The 24,435-nt window shown below is 45.8% G+C and overlaps 1 protein-coding gene across 1 annotated transcript; it reads left to right on the top strand.

Moving 5' to 3' along the window:
- Positions 1-373: 373 nt before the first annotated feature.
- On the top strand, positions 374-23,997 carry LOC307073736 (ubiquitin-associated and SH3 domain-containing protein B-like). The gene is made up of 14 exons (XM_079733695.1): positions 374-524; positions 11,380-11,433; positions 11,847-12,033; positions 13,275-13,473; positions 15,734-15,903; positions 19,401-19,609; positions 19,793-19,946; positions 20,102-20,231; positions 20,351-20,473; positions 20,754-20,846; positions 21,177-21,321; positions 21,424-21,530; positions 21,657-21,766; positions 22,163-23,997. The coding sequence occupies exons 1-14, from the start codon at positions 397-399 to the stop codon at positions 22,298-22,300; spliced, it is 1,947 nt and encodes a 648-aa protein (XP_079589821.1). The 5' UTR covers positions 374-396; the 3' UTR covers positions 22,301-23,997.
- The last annotated feature ends 438 nt before the right edge of the window (positions 23,998-24,435 follow it).

The raw sequence follows: 24,435 nt of genomic DNA, 5'->3' as shown, positions 1-24,435 counted from the left end.
ACGCTGTTATTTGTAATTTTTGGACATTGCAGGCCTATATTCAAAATAAAGAAAGGGATTTACGTTGTATTGGTTCCTTCTGATTAACATATCAAATATGTTAAATAGTTCAATATTGATAAAATGCGATTATGACTTTAAACATTAAAATAAAGTGTCGCCTATATTATCGCTGCATACGCTTTAATGCACGATGCATCTTATCACCGCGTTCGAGCCTGTGTGAAAGGGGCGTGGCCATACCTAGTAGGCATCAGTCATTAGACGCTTCCCACAAGGGGGCGGATTCCAAGGGCCTACATTGGCTCGTGCACCGCTGCCCTACTAGCTCTGCAGCCTCAGCTGCGTGCGCACTGTTATCTGGACGCACAGCGGAGTCCCGTGGAGCGGAGCATCATGGCCGCTCGAGAGGACATGTACTCCAAGATCCTCCCGCGGAGACTCCGGCAAACCCGTCCTGGCACTGTGAAGTGTGGATCCAGTCTGGACGTCCTTTTATCCATGGGCTTCCCACGACCAAGGGCGTGAGTTGGCCAATATGTTTTATATTATTCTCCATGTAATTTGGTCCAATGAAGTCATTTGTTCAAGCATTCAAACAAAAGGCAGTGGAACTGGGATGAGATGAGATGAGATGAATGGGCTGAGATGAAGTCCAGCGGGGCGCTCCTATCTACTGTCCCTCGCGTGCAACGCTTGAACCTTCAAGCGCTCATCGCCACCGCTTCTGTCTGTCGCTCATCGCCACCGCTTCTGTCTGTCGCTCATCGCCACCGCTTCTGTCTGACACTCATCTCCACCGCTTGTTCATCTCCACCGCTTCTGTGTTCATCTCCGTCGCTTCTCTCTGTCGCTCAACTCCACCGCTTCTGTCTGTCGTTCATCCTCAGAGCTTCTGCCTGTCTGGCGTTCATCTCCACCGCTTCTGTCTGTCTGTCGTTCATCTGCACCGCTTCATTTGATCTCGTAGAAAAAGGCAAAGGTTGTTCTTTTTGCCTGAAGCAAAATGCTGTGGTTTGTTGAATTAGGCTCCCGCCTGCCGCTATAAGTAGCCTGTACCTTCTCATTTAAAGCCACACCATGACACCGTGGTGAAGTTAGTTTGATGTTGGATATTCGACAGATATTCAACAGATATTCGGCCATTCATTTCCTATGGGAAATTGCTTTTTGATCGATAGCTTCCAAGTTATGGGACCCAGAGGCCTCAAACCAATGTAGACCTGTCCTACCATGGACAGGTCTACATTGGTCTGGGACCTCTGGGTCCCATAACTCGGAAGCTATTGAGCAAAAAGCAATTTCCCATAGGAAACGAATGGGATTCTTAAAAAATTCAAATAAAATAGGAGGTGCAAAATATTAATTTTTAGTGAGGTGTGTGTTGTTAGTACCACATAGTAGGACAGGTCTACATTGGTCTGGGACCTCTGGGTCCCATAACTCGGAAGCTATTGAGCAAAAAGCCGTTTTCCATAGGAAATGAATGGGATCCTTAAAATATTTAAATAAAGTAGGAGGTGCAAAATATTATTTTTTAGTGAGGTGTGTGTTGTTAGTACCACATAGTAGGGCAGGTCTACATTGGTCTGGGGCCTCTGGGTCCCATAACTTGGAAGCTATTGAGCAAAAAGCCGTTTTCCATAGGAAATGATTGTGATTTTTAAAAAAATCAAATAAAATAGGAGGTGCAAAATATTAATTTTTAGTGAGGTGTGTGTTGTTATTACCACATAGTAGGACAGGTCTACATTGGTTTGGGGCCTCTGGGTCCCATAACCCGGAAGCTATTGAGCAAAAAGCAATTTCCCATAGGAAATGAATGGGATTCTTAAAATATTCAAATAAAACAGGAGGTAGAGAAATATTATTTTTTAGTGAGGTGTGTGTTAGTACCACATAGTAGGACAGGTCTACATTGGTCTGGGGCCTCTGGGTCACATAACATCTTATACAATGTAGTTTATATTAGTAACACTATCTATTCATAATACTAGCAACCCTCTATCTCTATTCATAATGTGAGTATCTCTCTATCTCTCTATTAATGTAAGTAACCCTATATCTCTATTCATAATGTTAGTAACCCCCTATCTCTCTATTCAGAATGTTAGTAACCCTATACCTCTCTATTCATAACGTTACTAACCCTCTATCTCTATTCATAATGTTAGTAACCCTCTATCTCTATTCATAATGTAAGTAACCTTCTATCTCTCTATTCATATTGTTATTAACCCTCTATCTCTATTCATAATGTTAGTAACCATCTATCTCTATTTATAATGTTAGTAACCCTCTATCTCTATTCATAATGTAAGTGACCTTCTTTCTATATTTATAATGTTAGTAACCCTCTATCTCTATTCATAATGTGAGTAACTCTCTATCTCTATTTATAGTGTTAGTAACACTCCATCTCTATTCATAATGTTATTAACGATCGACACAATTGTGTCGATCTCTAGATGCACATGTTGGCCTCTCCATCCACGGTGGTTATTGTGGGAGCTGTGACTGGCATGATGTTGTTGTGCTGAGCTCACACTGTAAACCCATTCTCGTTGTGTCAGATAGCCTTCATCAGCCCAGACACCCTGACCTCCTCCTCCCGTCTACTGCTCCTCTTGTTGTGGGAGAATAGCGGCTCGTTTGGATAGAGACTAAAAGAGAGAGAGAGAGAGAAGCAGGGCCATGCTCCCCCAGCTCCAATTATCGTCAGTGTTAGCCTGATTGTCTTGGGTGTTAGCTCACTGTTCAGTCTTACTATAGGACGACCAAAACGGGTTTGATTCAAACATCTCTGGACACTCAGGAGGACTTTGGTTTGATGGTTAAGGAGAAAAAACCTTATCTCAGCGAGATGAAGATGGCGATGTTCCATGTAGAGAAACAAAGAGAGGCTTCTTTTTTCTTCTTGAAGCTCTTCTACTTTAATGTTTTTTTATATCCAAAGCGTGCGCACTCGCACACACTCACATGCACACATACACACACACATACACACACACGCATACACGTGGGGGTTTTGTAGTATCAGATGAATTATTGAGTAGTGTCCCTGGGTCCTTGTCCTGAGCGTGTTTTAACCCATTTGTGCGATGTTGAGCGGCTCAACATTGTATCTAGTAGATACAATGTTGCGCCGCGCAGCAGCCGGCACAAATGGGTTAAATGTGGATCTTGGGGCCCTTCGGTGCTCAGAGCCCCGCCCCCTCACCTCATGGGTATGGTGCTGCATTAGACTGGCCAGGAGTCCAGCCTGCCATCCTCCTCCTCTTCACTTTACACAGAGGCTCACGTGTGCGCCCACACACAAATCCAAGTTCGCAAAATGTTCCTAGTCTATGCTTCCTGAAACTAGAGTTGCGTCCGTGGGGCCCTCCTTCACCGGAGGGCCCCCCCTGTCTGGCTACGGGGGCCACCTTCATTGGAGGGCGACGCAATCCCCGTGGGTTGGAGTCTCCTTTGTATGGAGCGGCCGCCTGTGGTCACTGTGGCCGGTTTGTATGGGCTTCTACAAACGTAGTAGAGAGTTATCAATTGTTCCTCGTACAATTTATTACTGGTTCCTATGCATCGTTAACCTTCTTCACAAATAGCTCTTTTTACATTCATGTTTCATCAGTTTTCACATCACTGTCAGAACAGGGTTTGGGGCCTTCTGGGTTGTATACAATTACAAACCAAAAGGGGTTCAAAGCCAAAAATGCATGCATGTAGGTAGCCCAGATCAGTCCTGTGTGGGCACACAGGGTTTATTTAGTGAGGATGGTATTGGATTGAAAGGATCAGGAAGCAAAGTGGATTATATCTGGGTCTTAATCTCACGCCCAATTTAATGCTGTTCGTGTGTGCGCACGCGTGTGTTTGTGTGTGTGTGGGTGGACGTGTGCGTGCCTGTGGGTGTGTTTGACATTGTGTGTGTAGGTATGTGCATGTGGAGTGTATGGCAGAGGTTCCTTTGTTTAATTGTTTGTATGTTGTTTTGTTGGATATGTACTTGAGGATCCTGTGTTTCTATGCGTGTTGGTGAGCGTACGTGGATGCGTGTGTGCGGTGCATAAGCCATCTGGGTTTATAGTATGTTTGCCAGGATGGGGGACTGAACTGGATCCAAGAGCCAGTGTCCTTGTAGCTTCTGTCTCACACACACTCTGCTCTGGGACACCGCAGGGTACCACTGCCTTGGACCCATGGCCAACTCCATCTGCCCAACGCAAGCATTTCTGCCCCTGATGAAGGGACTTCTAGAGGAAAGATGTGGTTGATTTCACCCTAGCAAGAGACATATCAGCTGAACCATTTCTAAACTAATCACCAAAGCTGACCCATTTCTGTAGCTTCTTAATTATCTGCTCTGACATTGTACCCTGCTACACACTGAACACACGTGAGGAGTTCGTAATCCGAAGATCTGAAATATTTGGGTGGATGAAAGAGTTTACAGCTGAGTTATGTAACCCATAGTGACGTTGAACTAAATATTCATGATTTTTGTCCTTAATAACCATTGAGCAGACACACTACATTACTGCCTCTGTATATTTTACTGATGCAAGCCATGAATTCATCAGATCATTCATTGCTCTGCTCCTTTGGGAAATGAGAGCTAATCTGGACGTGGAGGTGAAGTGGAACATTTGTAATATGGTGGCCTAGATTTCAAATAACCTACTACATCAACAACTTCATAAAGTAGGATTCATTTATAGATGATAATTTTCCATCTGACTCAGTAGTCTACAATATAACACTTCCTATGTAAATGAATTATTCCTGTATGAAATATAGAGATGAATTAATACATTAATGTCCTTTAGCACACTTGACCTATTATTGCTGTTGAAACAACTTAATGTTTTGGTGATTTTGCCTAAACAACATACATAAAGACACAAATAGCAATATCAGCAGTAAACAATCTACATCTGACGATCTCATGCAACATGAAATACTAATGGCCCTTTTACAAAACAAGGAAAGACTTTCCTCATCACAGATATTTGCGTTGTATTTAAAATTTCTATCTGTCTTTATGCCTGTATGTCTGTCTGTCTGTATGCCTGCCTCTCTGTAGGCCTGTCTGTCTGTCGCAATGTCTGTGTTTGTGCTGGTTTCTGTTTGGTTGGAGGGGATCAGTGTGTGAGGGAACACTGTACAGTCATCTGGTATCTGTTACTTTTGTCTGCCGCCCATCAATTAGAGCTAACGAGCGAGCGAGAGGACGGGAGGAACACTCGGTTGTTTGTTGGGGAAGAGAAGAGGTTATGAAAGGCAACAAACACCAACATCAACACAAACACCACATGAATCTACAACAACAACAAGCTTTAGCTGTTCATTATTTTATTTAGCGATCTACAGCCAGCTTTAGCTCTACATTATAAGCAGTCTCTTTTGTAAGTACTTTAAGTTAGTGCATTAAACAAAGATATACCCTAAAAGCTTCAAGAATTATTAAGGTACATACAAGGTTCATGCAGCCGTGAGGGACAGTGGCCGGGGTTGTGTGTCTGATGAAGACTGTCTGATAAGCACTGTGTCTGATGGAGGCTGCCTGATGAAGGCTGTCTGATGAAGACAGTGATGAAGACTGTCTGACAAGGGCTGTCTGCTGACGGCTGTGTCTGATGAAGACTGTCTGATGAAGACTGTCTGATGAAGGCTGTCTGAAGACTGTCTGAATGCTGTCTGATGAAGGCTGTCTGATGAAGACTGTATGATGAGGGCTGCGTCTGATGAAGACTGTATGATGAGGGCTGCGTCTGATTAGGCCTGTGTCTGATGAAGGCTGTCTGCTGAGGGCTGTGTCTGATGAAGACTTTCTTATGAAGTCTGATGAAGGGTGTCTGATAAAGGATGTCTGATAAAGACTGTCTGATGAGGGCTGCGTCTGATTAAGACTAACTGATGAGGGCTGTCTGATGAGGGCTGTCTGATGAAGGATGTCTGACGAAGGCTGTCTGATGAAGACTAACTGATGAGGGCTGTCTGATGAGGGATGTGTCTGATGCAGACTATCTGATGAGGGCTGCGTCTGATTAAGACTATCTGATGAGGGCTGTCTGATGAAGACTATCTGATGAGGGCTGCGTCTGATTAAGACTATCTGATGAGGGCTGTCTGATGAAGACTATCTGATGAGGGCTGTCTGATGAAGGCTGTCTGATGAAGACTAACTGATGAGGGCTGTCTGATGAAGACTATCTGATGAGGGCTGTCTGATGAAGGCTGTCTGATGAAGACTAACTGATGAGGGCTGTCTGATGAAGACTATCTGATGAGGGCTGTCTGATGAAGACTATCTGATGAGGGCTGTCTGATGAGGGCTGTCTGATGAAGACTATCTGATGAGGGCTGTCTGATGAGGGCTGTCTGATGAAGAATATCTGATGAGGGCTGTCTGATGAGGGCTGTCTGATGAAGACTATCTGATGAGGGCTGTCTGATGAGGGCTGTCTGATGAAGACTATCTGATGAGGGCTGTCTGATGAGGGCTGTCTGATGAAGACTATCTGATGAGGGCTGTCTGATGAAGGCTGTCTGATGAAGACTGTCTGATGAAAGCTGTCTGATGAAAGCTGTCTGATGAAGGATGTCTGATGAAGACTGTCTGATGAGGGCTGTGTCTGATAAAGACTGTGATGAAGACTCTGATGCAGGCTATGGGATGAAGACTGTCTGATGGAGGTCGTGGTGATGGAAGAAGGGGAGAGCTGTTCCCTTTGAGAGGCTGACGGAGGCTGACTCTCCTCTCATTGCTCCTCTCTAACATGTTGAGCGTTCGGAACAACACGCGGTAAACAATCTCATTTGGTTCTGAAGACCACGTTTGTACAAAACCTTGTCCTTGAGCTTGGCCCACTGGTATCTCCACTGCTGTTACCTACATCCATGTTTGCTTCCGACACTAATTTGTTAATGTAATCTATACGCAGCGTTGTGTTCGTCTGGGACAAGTTATCCCATCAGGTGAGAATGGAGCCGTGTTTCAGCTCACCGTAAACAGACGACCAGAGTGTGTGAAGCGGTGTTGCAGCTCACCTTAAACAGACGACCAGCGTGTTTGTTGCAGCGCACCGTAAACAGACGACCAGCGTGTTTGTTGCAGCTCACCTTAAACAGACGACCAGCGTGTTTGTTGCAGCGCACCGTAAACAGACGACCAATGTGTGTGTTGGAGGGCTGTTTAGGGCTTCTCTTGTGTGTGTGAGTGAGCGTTCGCAGTGTGTGGTCAAGTTGGTAAACAGGATGTAGGAGGATGCATGAGGCCTAGGGGCTGTGGGGGGGGGGGGTCTGGGGTCAGCTGATCTGCTGCTGGAGGATCAGAGGACATTTCCTGACGAGTGCTTCCGTTGGCGACACAACGTTCAACAACACGTTTTTGCATGTGTTGCTTCAGTGGTGGCTGGGGGTATACCTGGAGTAAAACAGGGAGTGGCTCAGAACATCCCCACATCTGTCAAACTTCAAAGTTAGTCAGAGGCTAGCAACAGTCAGAATGGCTACAGGTTCTAGTTTTATCATGATAAGACTTTTCTGTTAATTTCTGCTCATTTGAGTCCGCTTGGTGTTCTGAACGCGTGCTGAGCACTTTGACAGCCATGGTGGACAGATCAGGCCACGTTTGCAGAAGTGCTGTCAGCCCAGTGCCAGACGTCAGCACCTGTGTAATAAACTGACTCATTCTTCTTTCTTGACCTTTCGTAAAGGCCTTTATGTCACATCGGTTTCTGATGATCATTTCCATTTTTTTTACACTGACTCACAATTTTTTTATGCTATCCACTATTTTGGTTTAAATATTATGCAACTCTGAGGAGCAAGAATCCACTTCTGTTAAAAAGTGGTGAGCAAGGAGATGGACAGACCTGGGGATTCAGCCTCACAGCGGCTCATCTTGTTAGCTGCTTGTCCCACAGGTAAATGGCTGCAGATGTCTGTCTCATGAGGTAACCCTTTTATTCATACGATTTGAAAAGCTGCACACAGTCGGGGGCTTGGGGGGGTCTCCTCACGAACCACTTTGGTGTCATCATCGATTGACCAGTACCATTTGCTTTTCTCCGATGAAGAACAGATATGCTCTTCTCAGAAACACTTGTTTATTATTCCTAATGCTAATTCTAATGTTTACTTATTCAGTGTTTGGGATAAGCAGTTCTTTGTTAGTAAGAAAACCATATGGTCACCATGGACTATCTGTCTCCGTTATTTACATACAACATGCTATGCACTATCTCCGTTATTTACGGGAGGAAACAAGAAGTCACGTCCTCCTCACACACACGTCACTGAACTCCTCAGAAGGGCTATGTGTCACCAGGATGTGCTGCCGAAGAGGTGCATAATGCTTCAAAAATGCTTTGCTCCTCTCTGCACATTCTCTGTCTCTCTGTGGTGGCTTTGTGGTCACCTGGTGTGTGTGGGCGTGCAGCTGCCAGCATCACACACACACACACACACACACACACACACACACACACACACACACACACACACACACGCCCACACACACACACACACACATGTTTGGCTCACTTGGTTTTACTCACGCTAGAGCAGCTCTGCTGCCTCAACCCAGGTACCCATCTGCACTCCTGCATCCTCATGCTGATATGAATGTGTTAATAGCCCACACACCACATGAATCACATGGGCACATTACCGACTGCTCTGAGGAAATACCCTGCACCTGTTTCTGCTACCCACAATGCTTTAAGAACACGCCTGCACCTTAGAGCTTACCACACTGATGTCCCTCACTCATCGTTCTTCTGAGCCCACAAGCCTTAAACACGTGTGTAAGTGTGTGTGTAAACAGCGATGCTGGCAGCTTACGCCCACACACTCACAGCCACTGACCACAAAGCCACCACAGAGAGACAGAGTGAGCAGAGAGAAGCAAAGCCCTTTTGAAGCATTACTCACCTTTAAGGGTGGCAGCACATCCTGGTGACACATAACCCTTATGAGAAGTTCAGTCTGCACGGCTAGGCATAATCTAACACAGAGACAGCCATGAACTATCCAATGCATCATATAACACAGAGACAGCCATGAGCTATCCAATGCATCATCTGATAGTGTGTGAGGCGTATGATGGGGTCGTAAGTGATTGTAATTCATTGGCTACTTTTGGTGGGGGCAGGATTGTCGTCCATCATTTGGGGGGTTCACTCCCGATCAAAAGGTTCTGGGGTCAAACCCCAACGACCGCAGTGTCCCCCGTATCTATGAGTACACACATCTAGAAATGAGTTACTGTCTGTCGTTTGTTGGATAGAAATGTCTACTAAATTAGTAATGACTGAAATAGTGAATAGTTGTAGGGTTACTAAGCCTTGTTTGAGCAGGAAACTTTCAACCACCAGATTTAAAAAAAGAATAGTGAAGAAAAGTAGTAAAGGTTTTAGAAAGCCCAACAAATTGTGTTTCATAGGAGCAAGAGCAAGGAGGTCTGCCAAAACGTTCTTCATCTCCTTCCAGGAAAGGTACACAGACCATACAGAACTACCCCTCCGGAAAAGTGTTTGAGCTGAAGGAACCCTTCCCTCGTATTCCACATACAGATTCATACGTAAAAATAACGTAGAAACGTTTGTCATCCAAACAGAACGGGTTTGAACTGAAATAAGTGATTTTTGGGTTCGTGCTTTATTCACACTAAAACAATCTCACTCAAGACGAGCAATTCAGCACCGTTTTGAAAAATAATCTCTGTCTGTACACACCTTTCAGTACACATCCCTTGACCTTTCAGGTGCACGATGCGTACGGTGGGCATACATCATGGGGCCATGACAGAGCAGGGAAGCTGCGTCAGGACTGACTGACCCAATAAGGTGCACTGCTGACAGGACAGGGCTCAGCGTTTCCAGAAGGCTCAGGCTGGAGTAGTGTGGGCGTCAGAGTCTTGCTTTTTTAAAGTGGATGTGGCCTTACTCGCCTCAACACTAACCCTAACCCTTCATTGAGTGAGCGAGGACATGGAGGGCAGGTGATTGTTGTTGAGATCATTCCCTCCACACAGAGGAAATATCAATCAGGCCTTTTCTATCTCTTTATTTGTTATTATTATGCTCTTGCTATGGTTGTTGCCCTGGGATAGAATCATCATCTCCCATGTGCAACTTCACCCCCCCTCCCCGCAATCAGGAATCAATGCTAATCATATTCCTGGCTTGGCCAAAATCAGTCGTTACAGCAAAAGCCTTTCATCATCAGGAGCGGTGCAAGGACCTTGCTCAAAGGCAGGTCAGGTCAAGCCTGTTCCTGTCTACCGTCACAGCTACAGGCTTAAAGTTCCTCCAATGGCTTCCACCTGGAAAGGGCAAGGTCTCAGTAGGGGAATAGTGGGGAGAGATGAGAGAAACATAAGAAGTACTCTGCGCTAGGCCAGGGAGTGACACTGACCTCTATCCAACAGGACAAAGGGCTACAGTAAAAAGACTCAATCAGAAGGTTTGACATCTGGGCGCATGTGCGTAATGGTGTTTAAGCTAAACAAAGCACTAGGTCAACAGGAAGCAATGGGATAAACAGGCAAAGTGAAACAGCAGCAGGGGAAACCACCACAGACATGAAGGAAGCGTTCCCTCTAGCAGCCATACATACAGCCCTGTCCTGGACAAGGCTTTCCTGTCCTCCCCGTCACATGTTGGCTCTTCCACATCCGCATGCTAAGATCTGCTGCAGTTACTGAAGGGGAGGAGGGGGCTGCTAGGGTTTCAATTATTTACAGCTCCTCGTTTTTCTGCTTTTCTTTTTCTCCCATTGCATTGTACCCTATCGAGTAAACACTTGTTAGAGAAAATGAAAGAAGCAGAATAACTAGGAGCTGTAAATAATTCTAATAATCAGTATGTATAGGGGCCTCATCATATATATATATATATATATATATATATATATATATATATATATATATATATATATCAGTGTGTTTATGGCCTCCTCATCTGATATATTTATTTGTTTGTATAGGTGAAAAAGCAGGGGCTTGTATACTAGGTCTGCTGTATCACTAAATATGAATGTTGATATTCCCGTTTATTAGGTGCAATGGAAACACTTGGCGGACTTCCCGTGTCTATAAAAACCTACTTGGTCTCGTGTTGCTCACTGTTGCTTTAGTCTGGAAGAAGTGAAATGTGTGGCAAAGCATGAACTCAGGAACACTTCCTGCAGTTCTGAAATGTTAACAGATCCATCTCTGTGCTACTTGTAGTTCTGTAAAACATGTTGCTTTCATTCAACATCTCTCAATCTCATTTCAAGGCACCTAAGTCATGGGGTCGCACCTTGGAATTTCCTCTTTTTGACCATCAAGATGATTTTCAATTAATCAATTCTCTCTCTCCCTCTCTCTCACAGTCTGAAAGCTTTGGTTTCTACTGGAGGCCGAAACATACAAGCAGCCTGCGACTGGTATGTTCAAGCCATCACACATACAGTACATGCATCATGCCAGGGTCAACAGTCACACTGTAAATGTGTCTGTGCTGCTCTCTGCTGTACAGAAGTAGTATCACACAATCTGTGAAATTGTAACAGTCTCACCATGTATTCTTATCAAACTTCCTGTTGTGTAAATGACAATTAGCCACCTCATTAACTTACTTATTTAACATTATTATTGTTATAGTAGTCGGTCAGAAGAGGATTCCCCAACATGCAGTCAGTCGGTTAGAAGAGGGTACCCCAACAGGCAGTCAGTCGGTTAGTAGAGGGTTCACCAACAGTAGGAGTCAGAGGTAGACAACGTCACGATATCTTGTTGATGTAATGGTGTCGTAGTTTCCACATGTGTTGTAATGTGTTGGCCTGCTGTGACTGTACAGGCTGTTTTCCCACGTGGACGACCCGTTCCTGGACGACCCCCTACCCAGGGAGTATGTGCTCTACCTGCGGCCCAGCGGACCGCTACAGAACCAGCTCTCCCACTTCTGGCAGCAGAGCCGCGTCAACTGTGGCAAGAACAAGGCCCACAACATCTTCCCCCACATCACCCTGTGCCAGTTCTTCATGGTGAGCCTCTCTGGAGGAGTCTCTCTGGAGGACCCTCTCTGGAGGAGCATCTCTGGAGGAGCCTCTCTGGAGGAGCCTCTGGAGGAGCCTCTCTGGAGGAGCCTCTCTGAAGGAGCCTCTCTGGAGGAGCCTCTGGAGGAGCCTCTGGAGGAGCCTCTCTGGAGGAGCCTCTCTGGAGGAGCCTCTGGAGGAGCCTCTCTGGAGGAGTCTCTCTGGAGGAGCCTCTCTGGAGGAGCCTCTGGAGGAGCCTCTCTGGAGGAGTCTCTGGAGGAGTCTCTCTGGAGGAGTCTCTCTGGAGGAGCCTCTCTGGAGGATTCTCTCTGGAGGAGTCTCTCTGGAGGAGCCTCTCTTGAGGAGTCTCTCTGGAGGAGTCTCTCTGGAGGAGCCTCTCTGGAGGAGCCTCTCTGGAGGAGTCTCTGGAGGAGTCTCTCTGGAGGAGTCTCTCTTGAGGAGCCTCTCTGGAGGAGCCTCTCTGGAGGAGTCTCTGGAGGAGCCTCTCTGGAGGAGCCTCTGGAGGAGTCTCTCTGGAGGACTCTACACACCAAGCTCTGTGTATTGAGTTCCTCTGGAATAAACCTGCTACCCCCTAGTGGTCTAGTGAGGAGGGTACAGTCCTACTGCTACCCCCTAGTGGTCTAGTGAGGCGGGTACAGTCCTACTGCCACCCCCTAGTGGTCTAGTGAGGCGGGTACAGTCCTACTGCCACCCCCTAGTGGTCTAGTGAGGAGGGTACAGTCCTACTGCTACCCCCTAGTGGTCTAGTGAGGCGGGTACAGTCCTACTGCTACCCCCTAGTGGTCTAGTGAGGCGGGTACAGTCCTACTGCCACCCCCTAGTGGTCTAGTGAGGAGGGTACAGTCCTACTGCCACCCCCTAGTGGTCTAGTGAGGCGGGTACAGTCCTACTGCCACCCCCTAGTGGTCTAGTGAGGCGGGTACAGTCCTACTGCCACCCCCTAGTGGTCTAGTGAGGCGGGTACAGTCCTACTGCCACCCCCTAGTGGTCTAGTGAGGCGGGTACAGTCCTACTGCCACCCCCTAGTGGTCTAGTGAGGAGGGTACAGTCCTACTGCCACCCCCTTGTGGTCTAGTGAGGAGGGTACAGTCCTACTGCCACCCCCTAGTGGTCTAGTGAGGAGGGTACAGTCCTACTGCCACCCCCTAGTGGTCTAGTGAGGCGGGTACAGTCCTACTGCTACCATTGATTTAACGTGGACGGTACTTTGACTGCCCCCCCCTCAGTGTGCTGACCAGAACGTGGAGGCCCTGTGCGGGGCCCTCCGGGGCACCGTGGCCCAGTGGAGGGGCCGCTTCCCCAGCCCGCTGCCCCTGGACCTCTACACCTCCTCCAACTTCATCGGCCTCTTCGTGGAGGAGCAGGTGGCCGACGTGCTCAAGCTGTTCGCTGCCGACTTCGCCACCGAGGCGGCCCGCAAAGCAGGTAACTAACTAAATATATACAGGTAACACCTTATAGTGATGTATACTAACTATAGACAGGTAACACCTTATAGTGATGTATACTAACTATAGACAGGTAACACCTTATAGTGATGTATACTAACTATAGACAGGTAACACCTTATAGTGATCTATGCTAACTATAGACAGGTAACACCTTATAGTGATCTATGCTAACTATAGACAGGTAACACCTTTTAGTGATCTATGCTAACTATAGACAGGTAACACCTTTTAGTGATCTATGCTAACTATAGACAGGTAACACCTTATAGTGATATATACTAACTACAGACAGGTAACACCTTATAATGATACAGACAGGTAACCCCTTATAGTGATATATACTAAACTAGAGCAGGTAACGCCTTATAGTGATGTATACTAACTATAGACTGGTAACGCCTTATAGTGATATATACTAACTAAAGTCCGGTAACACCTTATAGTGAGACAGGTTACACCTCATTGTGATATATACTAACCATAGACCGGTAACACCTTATAGTGATATTTACTAACTATTAGGGATGTAACGGTACACAAAAGTCACGGTTCGGTACGTACCTCGGTTTTGAAGTCACGGTATGGTACAGGACGGTACGGTTCATAGTTAAGGGGAATTTTTAAAAAAAGAAAAAAAAGAATTTGTTAACAACGGAGAATAGCTGTAGATCAGCAGCAATGAAAACACCAATATACTTGGTTATGGCGCATTTCTGAATTCCCAGACAGGGGTTGTTGAAATAGTGTCGTGAGCTGGGTTTGCACAGCTCGTTATTTTTTCACAGCAACGGTGATAATAACACCTGGTTGGTTCCTTTTCAAATGCATGTGCATGTTAAAGTGCTGTACGTAGAGACGGAGAGCCCTCTCCGTAGCCGGAGAGACTGTCGGAGACCCTCTCCGTAGCTTACGTGCACATTCAAATATTTTTAACTATCCGTCGACGCAACGGAGACGGCAAGGGCTGTGATTGGTCCTCTCACAAAATCATTTCCGGAATCACTTCTCCGGTTTGACTTTGCACCTTATTTACTTTGTACATTGTTTACTTTGCACATAAAGGACCAATAAAACACCAAATAAGATTTGAAAAGCTTTGGAAGTTTATTTACAAAGCTACTTAAATGGTTATTAGTCAACATATAAGATCGATCGGGCGACGAATTGCATTGCATATCCGACTTCCTGACGGAGAACTGCGAATGCTCGAGGGGTCTCCGTAGTTACGGAGTTCGAGTAGTATTCTTTGGCTTAACGGTCCGGGGGGAACTCCGACTTCAATTTTTAAATTTCGCGTCGCAAAACAAGCCTTTACATTCGCCATATTAACGCTATGTACGCAACATTAACAGACCGCGGCCCACCTCTGTAACCACCCAGAAGTGCCTGTGCCATGACGGTTCGGTACAAATACGTGTATCGTTACACCCCTACTAACTATAGACAGGTAACACCTTATAGTGATATATACTAATAATAGACAGGTAACACCTTATAGTGATATATACTAACTATAGAAAGGTAACACCTTATAGAGATATATATATACTAACTATAGACAGGTAACACCTTACAGTGATATATACTAACTATAGAAAGGTTTTACCTTAAAGTGATATATATTTACTATAGACAGGTAACGCCTTATAGTGATGTATGCTAACTATAGACAGGTAACACCTTGTAGTGATATATACTAACTATAGACAAAGAAGGTTAGGGTTAATAAAATTAAATGTACCCCAACCTAGGCTAATCAAAACTTATTTTGACAATGCTCACATGAGAAACGCTGTGGCAGTTTCAAACAGGGCACTGTCCCCCATAGTGACAAACCATTCACCATGAACCACTGACAAATGACACTACTGCTACCAACCCTTCCTGCGCTGAGACCATGAACCACTGACAAATGACACCACTGCTACCAACCCTTCCTGCGCTGAGACCATGAACCACTGACCAATGACACCACTGCTACCAACCCTTCCTGCGCTGAGACCATGAACCACTGACCAATGACACCGTTGCTACCAACCTTTCCTGCGCTGAGACCATGAACCACTGACCAATGACACCACTGCTACCAACCCTTCCTGCGTTGCTGGGCTCCTGGAGTTCATTGAGGAGACCGTGAACCGGCCCGACCACAAATACACAAACGCTCCTCCCTGACTCTCATCCCTCCTCCTGGTTTCTTTGGGGCAGTAGCACTGACATGTCTCCTCCTGTAGAGGTGCAGGTGGAGCCCCACAGGAAGCAGCTCCACGTGACGCTGGCCTACCAGTTCCCCAGCCAGCACCTGGCCACCCTGGAGAAGCTGGCCCGCGGCATCGAGGTCAAGCTGGGCTGTGATTGGCTGGCTGTGCTCTTCTCCAGGGACATTCGTTTCGCCAACCACGAGGTACCATAACAGAGTAATAATACACACATTTAAACCTTTAAGAGCATTTTTACCATACTTAGAAGCAAGGGCGTACGAACCGGGGGGGACGGAGGGGACATGTCCCCTCCAATATTGGAGACAGGCACATTTGTCCCACCTAAAAATTATACCGGGGGGAGAAAAGTATTTTATTTTATTTTGAAAGCGCAACACAGCGTCTTGTCACCGCTTCTTATTCTAAAAAACTGGATGATTGAGCGTGCAATTAAATAATTGATTTGATATTTATCAGTTCATTACTGCCATTCAAAATGTGTTTTCCTTTACATTTACAAATTTATCTTTTAAGTAGAATAAAATATATTTGTGAATTTTTTCAGTGTAGTTAATTTATGACATATTTCTGTTCAAACCATGAACGGATCTGTCAGGTTTCCGATATGTGTCCCCCCCAATGTTAAACTCATTCCTACACTCCTGCTTAGAAGAAATAGTGGAGGTTATTATTGGGTCTCAGTAGTTGTATATAGTAAAACACATATCATTGGGTTTTAGTAGTAGCATATGGTGAAACACATTTGTCTTCCTCTACAATTCCTACACTCGTCACAACCTCATATATATATATATATAGAGCGATATAGAGATATGGATATATAGATATATCAGTGGAAGCTTCTCCAGTGAGGAGAGGGAGGAAGATCCTCCTTAACATTGTTGCGAATAAAAAATGTAGATTGCCCAGACTACTAATTAATGCCCTTAAATATGGCTACTTTAATGACTTTGTATATGTAATGTTTGTTTCCCTTGGTAAAGGGACATTAGCACCCCCTATCGCCTATTGACAATTACTTCAGGGAGGACGTTCGTCCCTCAGCCTCCATTGACTCCCATTCATTTCCCCGAAAGTGATGGCGGCCGGTGAATAACATGGGGTTCAATCATGGACCTATTAAAGAAAGGACAGTGGATTAAAAAATGGTGCCCATTCATTCCAATGAAAACTGCTCAATGGCGCAGGGCAACATCAAGGAAATATTTGCTTCCGCATCATGGGAGCCTAGCCATGCTTATTAGACTATTAACAATATTATAAAAATGATACCGTAAAGCAACCGTTCTTTGTCTTTGGATCTTTTGAATAAATGGATCAATAAACGGTGAATCGCAATGATTGCAAGCAGGGGAACGTGAGAGTCATTGAGCAGCAGCTGTAGCAGTCTAAAAATCCCTTTATCACTAAAACACTTTAAGTGATAAAAAGTCACCACAGTGCCTAAAAACCATCAACGTCATTCATGTTAAGTGAAAGGAAAACCTCGAACACGAGAAGTTAACGGAGCCGTGCACTAGGCCCTCAACATTTGCTTCACTACGACTCCTTTCAGCCACCCACCCCTCCTTCTCCAGCAAGAAATAATAACATAAAACGGCTAATAAAACTCTTGAGGTGGCGTTTTGAAAAGAGAAAACTTACATTTTATTAGTACATGGCATAAAGATAATTATGAACCTTTGATTAATATCCAGACATTTGTTGCGGAGACACATTCCTGTTCCCCACTTGTATTGGAGTGAACGGAGATATCTGCTTCTGGGCCCCTTCAATCGAGGGACCCGTCCACAGCCCGCTTAAACAGCTGCAATACCAGGCTTGGCCACTGAGCACTGGCCGTATCCCGCAATGTCTTGCAATATTGATATCCCCACCTCCCCCCTACCGTCTGTTTTAACGTTCCCGCCGTCGACAAACTCTCCCAGGTAAGACGTTCTGTCTACAGACTGTAGAAATTGCGATACAATAAGTGAGGAGACAATTTCTCATGTCGACAATGTAACGGCAGGTCGTTCAATTTATCATATAAAAAACGTTAAATTCAAACAGCGTGCCGACCGGCATATCAACAAGAAAGACACGCGATCTCTTAAGGAGACAGCGTCCCTATAACACAACGAAAACATGTCAATAACACAGTATGGTGAATTATGTCTATAGAGTCCACCACATGACTACACTTTGTTGCTAAAATGTAATATTACACTTCTCCTTCAGCCTCCCGAAATGTCTTTGCGCTTTGTTGCTCAAACTTAATATTACTCTTCTCCTTGAGCCTCCCGAAATGATAATCAGCCTGTTGCCTTTTGTTCTCTAAATGGTTAAAACATATTTAAATGCTTGCACTGCTTTTAAGAATCATTCGTGGTGAACTGAAAAAAATGTGTGAAAACGGCTTATAAGTAGAAAATGATTATGCTTGCTTCCTAACGTAAGGAGAAAATGATTATGCTTGCTTCATTACGTAATAGGTGAACCAAAATGTTATATGTTGTAACATTATAGGCAAAATGTTATTAGATTATGTGCTCAGAAATGAGTTACATTATCGACTGGGGTATCCACATTATAGCTATTGGTTTAATTACAACTAGAGGTTGAGCCCGCGCGCGGAAACTGCAGTATATTTGACATATGGCAGTGTCCCCCCAGAGTGTATCTTAAGCCTGGTTGGGCTTCCATTAAACCCCTAAACAGAAGGTCTGTTGGAGCGGTGGCTTCAGTCAGATAGAAGCAGGCCGTCTCTATTTATATTAGTGTTGGTTCACTTGGCATCAAGACTTAAAACAAAGTGAACACAAGGAGAGGATGACTTGAATATCGGTTGGCTTTTTTTTGATTCTGCAAACTATTTTTATGCATCGCTCTGTGGTTTCTCCCATGAGCTCCAAACCAGGGTTGTTTTTCAAACGATGGCCAAACATGGCTTCACCACCCACCAGCCTCCATCATGTTGTGTATCATCCTCAACTTATCAGTGCAACTTAACCAAGCGTTCTCCCACTTTATATCAGACCCTGTCATGCATGTGCCTTTCACATATCTTGTTATTAAAGCCCTGAAGACGACAGACTGTTGATGCCTGGGGCGTAATCTGTCCCTGAGCGGAGCCTGTCGATGCTCTGTCTATCTGAATCTCTCTGGGTGACCCTGCCCTGGCTCTGCCCCAGGCCTGCATATGACCACACACTGGTGGCACAGAACATCCATGACTTTTCCCGAGGAGCGTCTCGCAGTAGTCTGTGTTTTTCCCACGCTTATCTCATTCATAGAGTATATAAGATATTGATTCTAATCCTTCGAAGGGTGTAGTACGATTCCCCAACAGCCCCTCAGGCTCTGGGTGAAGGTTGCCTCCGGGCACTAGGACCTTCCTGTCTCCAAAACTACCTTGCCAGGTTTCCAGGTTCCCATTTTCAGTGGGATGGAGATGCTTGTGGACAGTAGGGGTACACCAGACATAAGTAGGAAGCATAATCAGCGCTGAGGCTGAATGACCTCACATGATAGTTGTGTAACACTGAAAAACACTGAAAACAACAAGCTTGGTGTTTTGCTTTCACCAATAGGATTTTGCCTTTAGTTTACAATAACAACAAAACTATTTATGGTAGCTCAAGCTGCCACCCTTTCTACCATTATATATATATTTCTCTGTGGTGTCCCTGCCCTGCAGAGCCTCCGGGTCATGTACCCCTACGTGCCCCAGAACGAGGATGAGCTGGAGCTGGTCCCGGGGGACTTTGTGTTCATGTCCCCCCTGGAGCAGGGCGGGGCCAGCGAGGGCTGGGTGCAGGGCAGCTCCCTGGCCACCGGGTTGACCGGCCTGCTGCCCGAGAACTACGTCAGCCGCGCCGACGAGGCCGACACCTGGGTGTTCCACGGGTGAGCGAGGGGGAACGTATCTATGCAAACAGATTGATACAACACAACTGGGTTCATTATACAACCAGTTTTAAGATACTTCTATCCCCCTATCAGCCATACCTATAGTGTCTACTCTCTTGAGCATGTAGGACAAAGCTTGTGTGTGTGCCCAGGATTTACAGCTTGTTTTGCCCGCCCTAGTTCCCATTCGTTCTTCAGCTGTGGGCCCAGCTCTGATAGGACCAGCAGGGAACGGGACCGGGGCTTGTTTGATGGGCTGCTGGACAGCCGTCGCCCTGACAACACAAGTCCAGGGGACATGCCCTCCCCCAGCCTCATCTGCCACCCGATGCAGGTGAGTATGATGGAGGAGAACCCCTTTATTAGAGTGAAGAGGATCTTTATTTCTGTTTTGAACATTTGAGTGATGCCTTGTAAAAGGCTGGAAATGTAATGAGAATGGGAGTAATAGAAAAAGGCAGTTGAATGAGGTTCAGTTTTGCTCTGTAGGTGCTGAGAATGGCCGGGGGCAGCGGACACACGCGCACGCCTAAGCGCACACTCTTCGTCTGTCGCCATGGAGAGAGGATGGACGTGGTCTTTGGGAAACACTGGCTCTCTCTCTGCTCCGATAGCAAAGGTCAGTATGAACCAATAGCATTGTGGGCTGTTTTACATCATCTTAGAATAATGCAATGAAAAATCGGTATCTATACTCTTGTGGAAAGCATCATTCATGACTCTGACGTCTGGCTGCAGGTCGATACATGCGCTCGAACCTCAACATGCCTCCCAGCTTACCGCTGTGGGGCGGGGGACAGCGGGACTATGACTTGGATGCCCCCATCACTGTGTTAGGGTCCACACAGGCACAGCTAGTGGGTGAGTCCTCTGCCCCTGCATGCAGGCCCCTTACTGTGTTAGGGTCCCCACAGGCTAGTGAGGGGTCCTGACCCTGCCTACAGGCCCCTTACTCTTAGGGTTAGGGTTGTCACTGTTAAGTAACAACGTTACAGTAGACTCCAAATCGTACGACGTTTGTATGCATACAGTACATTCTGATCTTGTAATAATGGGATTTGACTTGTGTTGACTTGTTTTGACCGTTTCACCGGTGGTCAGCAGCAGAGTGGCAGACGAGACTGAATGTGTCTCTCTTCAGGTGAAGCTCTGCTGGAGAGGAACACGGTCCTTGACTTTGTGTACTGCTCTCCCTCGCTGCGCTGCGTGCAGACGGCACAGAACATCCTCAAAGGTGAGAGTTGCTCATTACCAAACCCTTCAGCCATAGTAGCCATGTGAGTTATGTTAAGGTACGGTGTGTAACATTGCCTTTAAAAAAGGTACAGCAGCCCAAAGCCCAGTGATGGAGAGACCTGTCTCTCCCCCTCCTCCCCTCCTGGCCCTAATTCATCTCTCTCTCTCTCTCTCTCTCACTCTCTCTCTCTCTCTCTCTCTCTGTTTCTGACTCTGTCTATGTCTTTGTCTCTGTGTCTCTCTCTTTTTCTGTGTCTGTCTCTTTCTTTGTCTCTGTGTCTCTCTCTCTGTGTCTCTCTCTCTGTGTCTCTCTCTGTCCTACATGCAGGCATGCAGCAGGAGGGCAAGCTGAAGGTGCGAGTGGAGCCAGGGCTGTTCGAATGGACCAAGTGGGTGTCTGGGAACTCCCTGCCTTCGTGGATCCCCCCTGCAGACCTGGCCTCCGCTCATTTCTCTGTGGACACTTCCTACAGGTGAGACATGATCAGACACTGCAGTCCATACAGTCCCAATAGCAGCTCTGAATAGTATCGTTGCTTCAAATCAATTTAACCAGTGGCCTTTACCTTTTGCAGACCTTTCATTCCCATCAGCAAGCTAACGGTCTCTGAGTCCTATGAGAGCTACATTAGCCGTAGCTACCAGGTGACCAAGGATATCCTATCTGACTGCCAAAACACAGGTGAGGGCGGACATGGTTAGCTTTGAGTGTGTGAGTGCTTGTGTGTGGCTGTATGTGTGCATGCATGCATGTTTGTGTGGCGGTGGACTAAGAGTACATGTTTGAGTGCCTGTTCTCTGTCTCCAGGAAGCAAGGTGCTGCTGGTGGCCCACGCCTCCTCCTTGGACGCATGCACGCGCCAACTCCAGGGCCGGGGGCACCAGAGCCCCCAGGACTTCATCCAGGTGGTCCGCAAGGTAGGCCCACGTGGCTATGGGCTAGTCCTTCTCCCTGAAGCGGCTGGTAGAGAGCAGAGAGGGTCAGAGGAGAAGCCTACTCCCTTGCTCATCCCTTCTCCCCATGGAGAGGTGCTGAGTGAGGATACGCCTGGGTGCGTGATGTTAAAGACAGAGGAACAGGCCCTGATGTCAGAAGGGCCTCTGGGCTAGTCAGAGCAGGCAGAGCCAACCAGAGCAGATGTCCTTACATTCGCTAACAGACGTTTATAATGAATGACATTCAAAGCTCTGAAGTGTCGAATCCTTATGGGACCTTGTGTTGTTCGTGTTATGAAATGACTCGGCTGGTTTCCTGAGTCCCCAGTGACGCCCCTTCCCCCCCCCCCCCCCCCCTCCTCCTCCTCCTCCTCCCAGGTCCCTTACCTGGGCTTCTGTGCCTGCGAGGAGCAGGGGGACGCGGGGCAGTGGCAGCTGGTGGACCCCCCCATCCTGCCCATCACCCACGGCCCCAACCACAGCTTCGACTGGAGGGAGAGCCTGCTGCAGGACTGACCTCCGCCCGCTCCATCCCTTCCTCCAGGCCCGCTGGCTGGTGGATGTTCCCTGGGGACGCCGGCCTCTTTCTAGACCCTCTCTCAGGTTCTGTCCCTCCACCCCCTCACTGTATACTGCTGATTCTTCAAAATGATTCCTTGTCAGATTTGTTGTTGTTGCCACGGCAACTGAGGGCTAGCCATTACTCAGGTGTCCAATCGTTAAGTCCAATGTCGAGCAACGGCTGTAACTATGGAAAAGTTCTTCCCCCCCCACACCAGGGAGCCACAGCAGTTCACCCAATGGAAGGAGAAGATGCCAATAGCCACTTTAGAAACTTGAATAAAAGCATCTTTGTGTTTTCTCCTGATTTGACTAACAGAGGCATGGTCAATGTCTCTGATGGGGAACGTGGATACTGAACCCTGACTACTGCTCTATGCTTTACACATCAAACCACTCTCTTGACGTTTCTCTCCTAGGCATGTGTGTGAGTCCTTCTAGACATGAAACCGCATCGAGAACCGCACAGAAGTGCACATCGACAATCCTGCAGGGGTCTCTTGTGTTGGACCAAATCTGAGGCTTTTACCGCTGGAAGAATATTCCCAGTGGTTCTAGGCTATTTATTTTTAACTATCGCTTTCTTTCGGTTATAAATATACATTAATAAATAGACACAACAAGAGTCCTTCTCATAGCAGCATGCCATGAATTATGCACCATACCTCAGGTATTATATGCATTATTAAGCACATATATGCAGAATTCACAAAAGTATATTTCATTGGTTGATCAGCATTGTTATGAGTGCCTCTTCTTAACAAAAAATAACATGCAAAATTAATGTCTTCTTACACACTGTCTGGCAGATATTTAGATATGATAAGATGCAAACTATATCATTTAATATGGGATACTTTGTAAAATAAGTTATGGTTAACCATAACTTTTAAGTGAAGCTACCTGTCTTCCATACTTCAACTCTCCCCACGTCCCATCTACACCTCAAACTTACTTGATCACCTACATCAACGGTTTCTCAACACATAAACAATGTGTTGTACTGAATTAGGGGAGCTTGGCTCAATATGCATCTTATGAAAAGAGACACACCTTTGTGGTTTGTTTGGGTTATGGATGAAAGTATATTAAGAACACAGAACAAAAAAAAGGAGAAATAGACATTGTATTGGACAATGTGGTCGTAACTAATGCTTTACTGACAGGGATGCAAAAAGTGTGTGCGTGTTTGTGTGTGTGGAAAGGGGTCCGATGTGGCCCTTCATGTGATGAGCATGGGACGCGCAGGACAGTGTCAAGGTTATTTATATCTGAATAAGGGTCAAGGAAGAAGCCATGCTCCATTTACAGTGTTCTCTGGTTTATTTATTGTCACAATGTAGGCCTATCTCAGAGTGTGTACAGTGGTTAATTTATATAATGAGCTTATTTTAAATGAAGCACATACTGATTTATAATATATGAAGGGGCAGAGCAGTTTATGTTTAAGCCTATGAGTGAACTTTTGTGTGAACTGTAGCCACAAATCCTATATGTTATTTACAGAACTGTAACCTATATTTTCATATGGTGTTTAGAATGAGTTGAAATGATTCGATTTATGAGACAGCCAAATTATATGTGTAATTTTCAATAAAATTTATAATAAAATAAATGCATAATTACAATGCAAAGCAATAAACACAAATGCAGAAAGAAGGAACTAAAGCAAGTTGTTTTATTTTAAACAAATACTGCTGAATTCTGTAAAATCTAAATAAAATGTTTAAACCAGTTGCTTGTGGGGTTATGTGGTGTTTCATCCTAAAGCACCTCACACATTTAACCAACCAAGGGTGTAGCTCTTTTGATTTAAACTTCCACACCCTACTGAACAATGCTTTCGATCTTATCTCTCTGATTTAAACATCTACACCCTACTGAACAATGCTTTCGATCTTATCTTTATGATTTAGACATCTACACCCTACCGAACAATCCATTTGATCTTGTCTTTTAGATTTAAACATCTACAACTTCTTTCAGCCGAAGCGTCTCATTATAATGCGGCCCCTGGAAGCCCCAGACACCAGTTCTGAGCAGACAGCCCGGTTTGGTGGAGCAGACGGCACCCTGAGAAGTGGAGTGTT

Source organism: Pollachius pollachius (genome assembly GCF_949987615.1).
Source record: "Pollachius pollachius genome assembly, chromosome: 3".
Taxonomy (NCBI): domain Eukaryota; kingdom Metazoa; phylum Chordata; class Actinopteri; order Gadiformes; family Gadidae; genus Pollachius; species Pollachius pollachius.
This window is presented reverse-complemented; position numbering and strand designations above follow the sequence as displayed.

What these genes read in the sequence shown, in the direction of transcription:
- LOC307073736 (XM_079733695.1), top strand. Translation starts at nt 397, where the DNA reads ATGGCCGCTCGAGAGGACATGTACTCCAAGATCCTCCCGCGGAGACTC. An exon ending in GACACCTGGGTGTTCCACGG is followed by an intron (nt 19,610 to 19,792) that starts GTGAGCGAGGGG and finishes TGCCCGCCCTAG; the next exon opens with TTCCCATTCGTTCTTCAGCT. An exon ending in TCTGTGGACACTTCCTACAG is followed by an intron (nt 21,322 to 21,423) that starts GTGAGACATGAT and finishes TACCTTTTGCAG; the next exon opens with ACCTTTCATTCCCATCAGCA.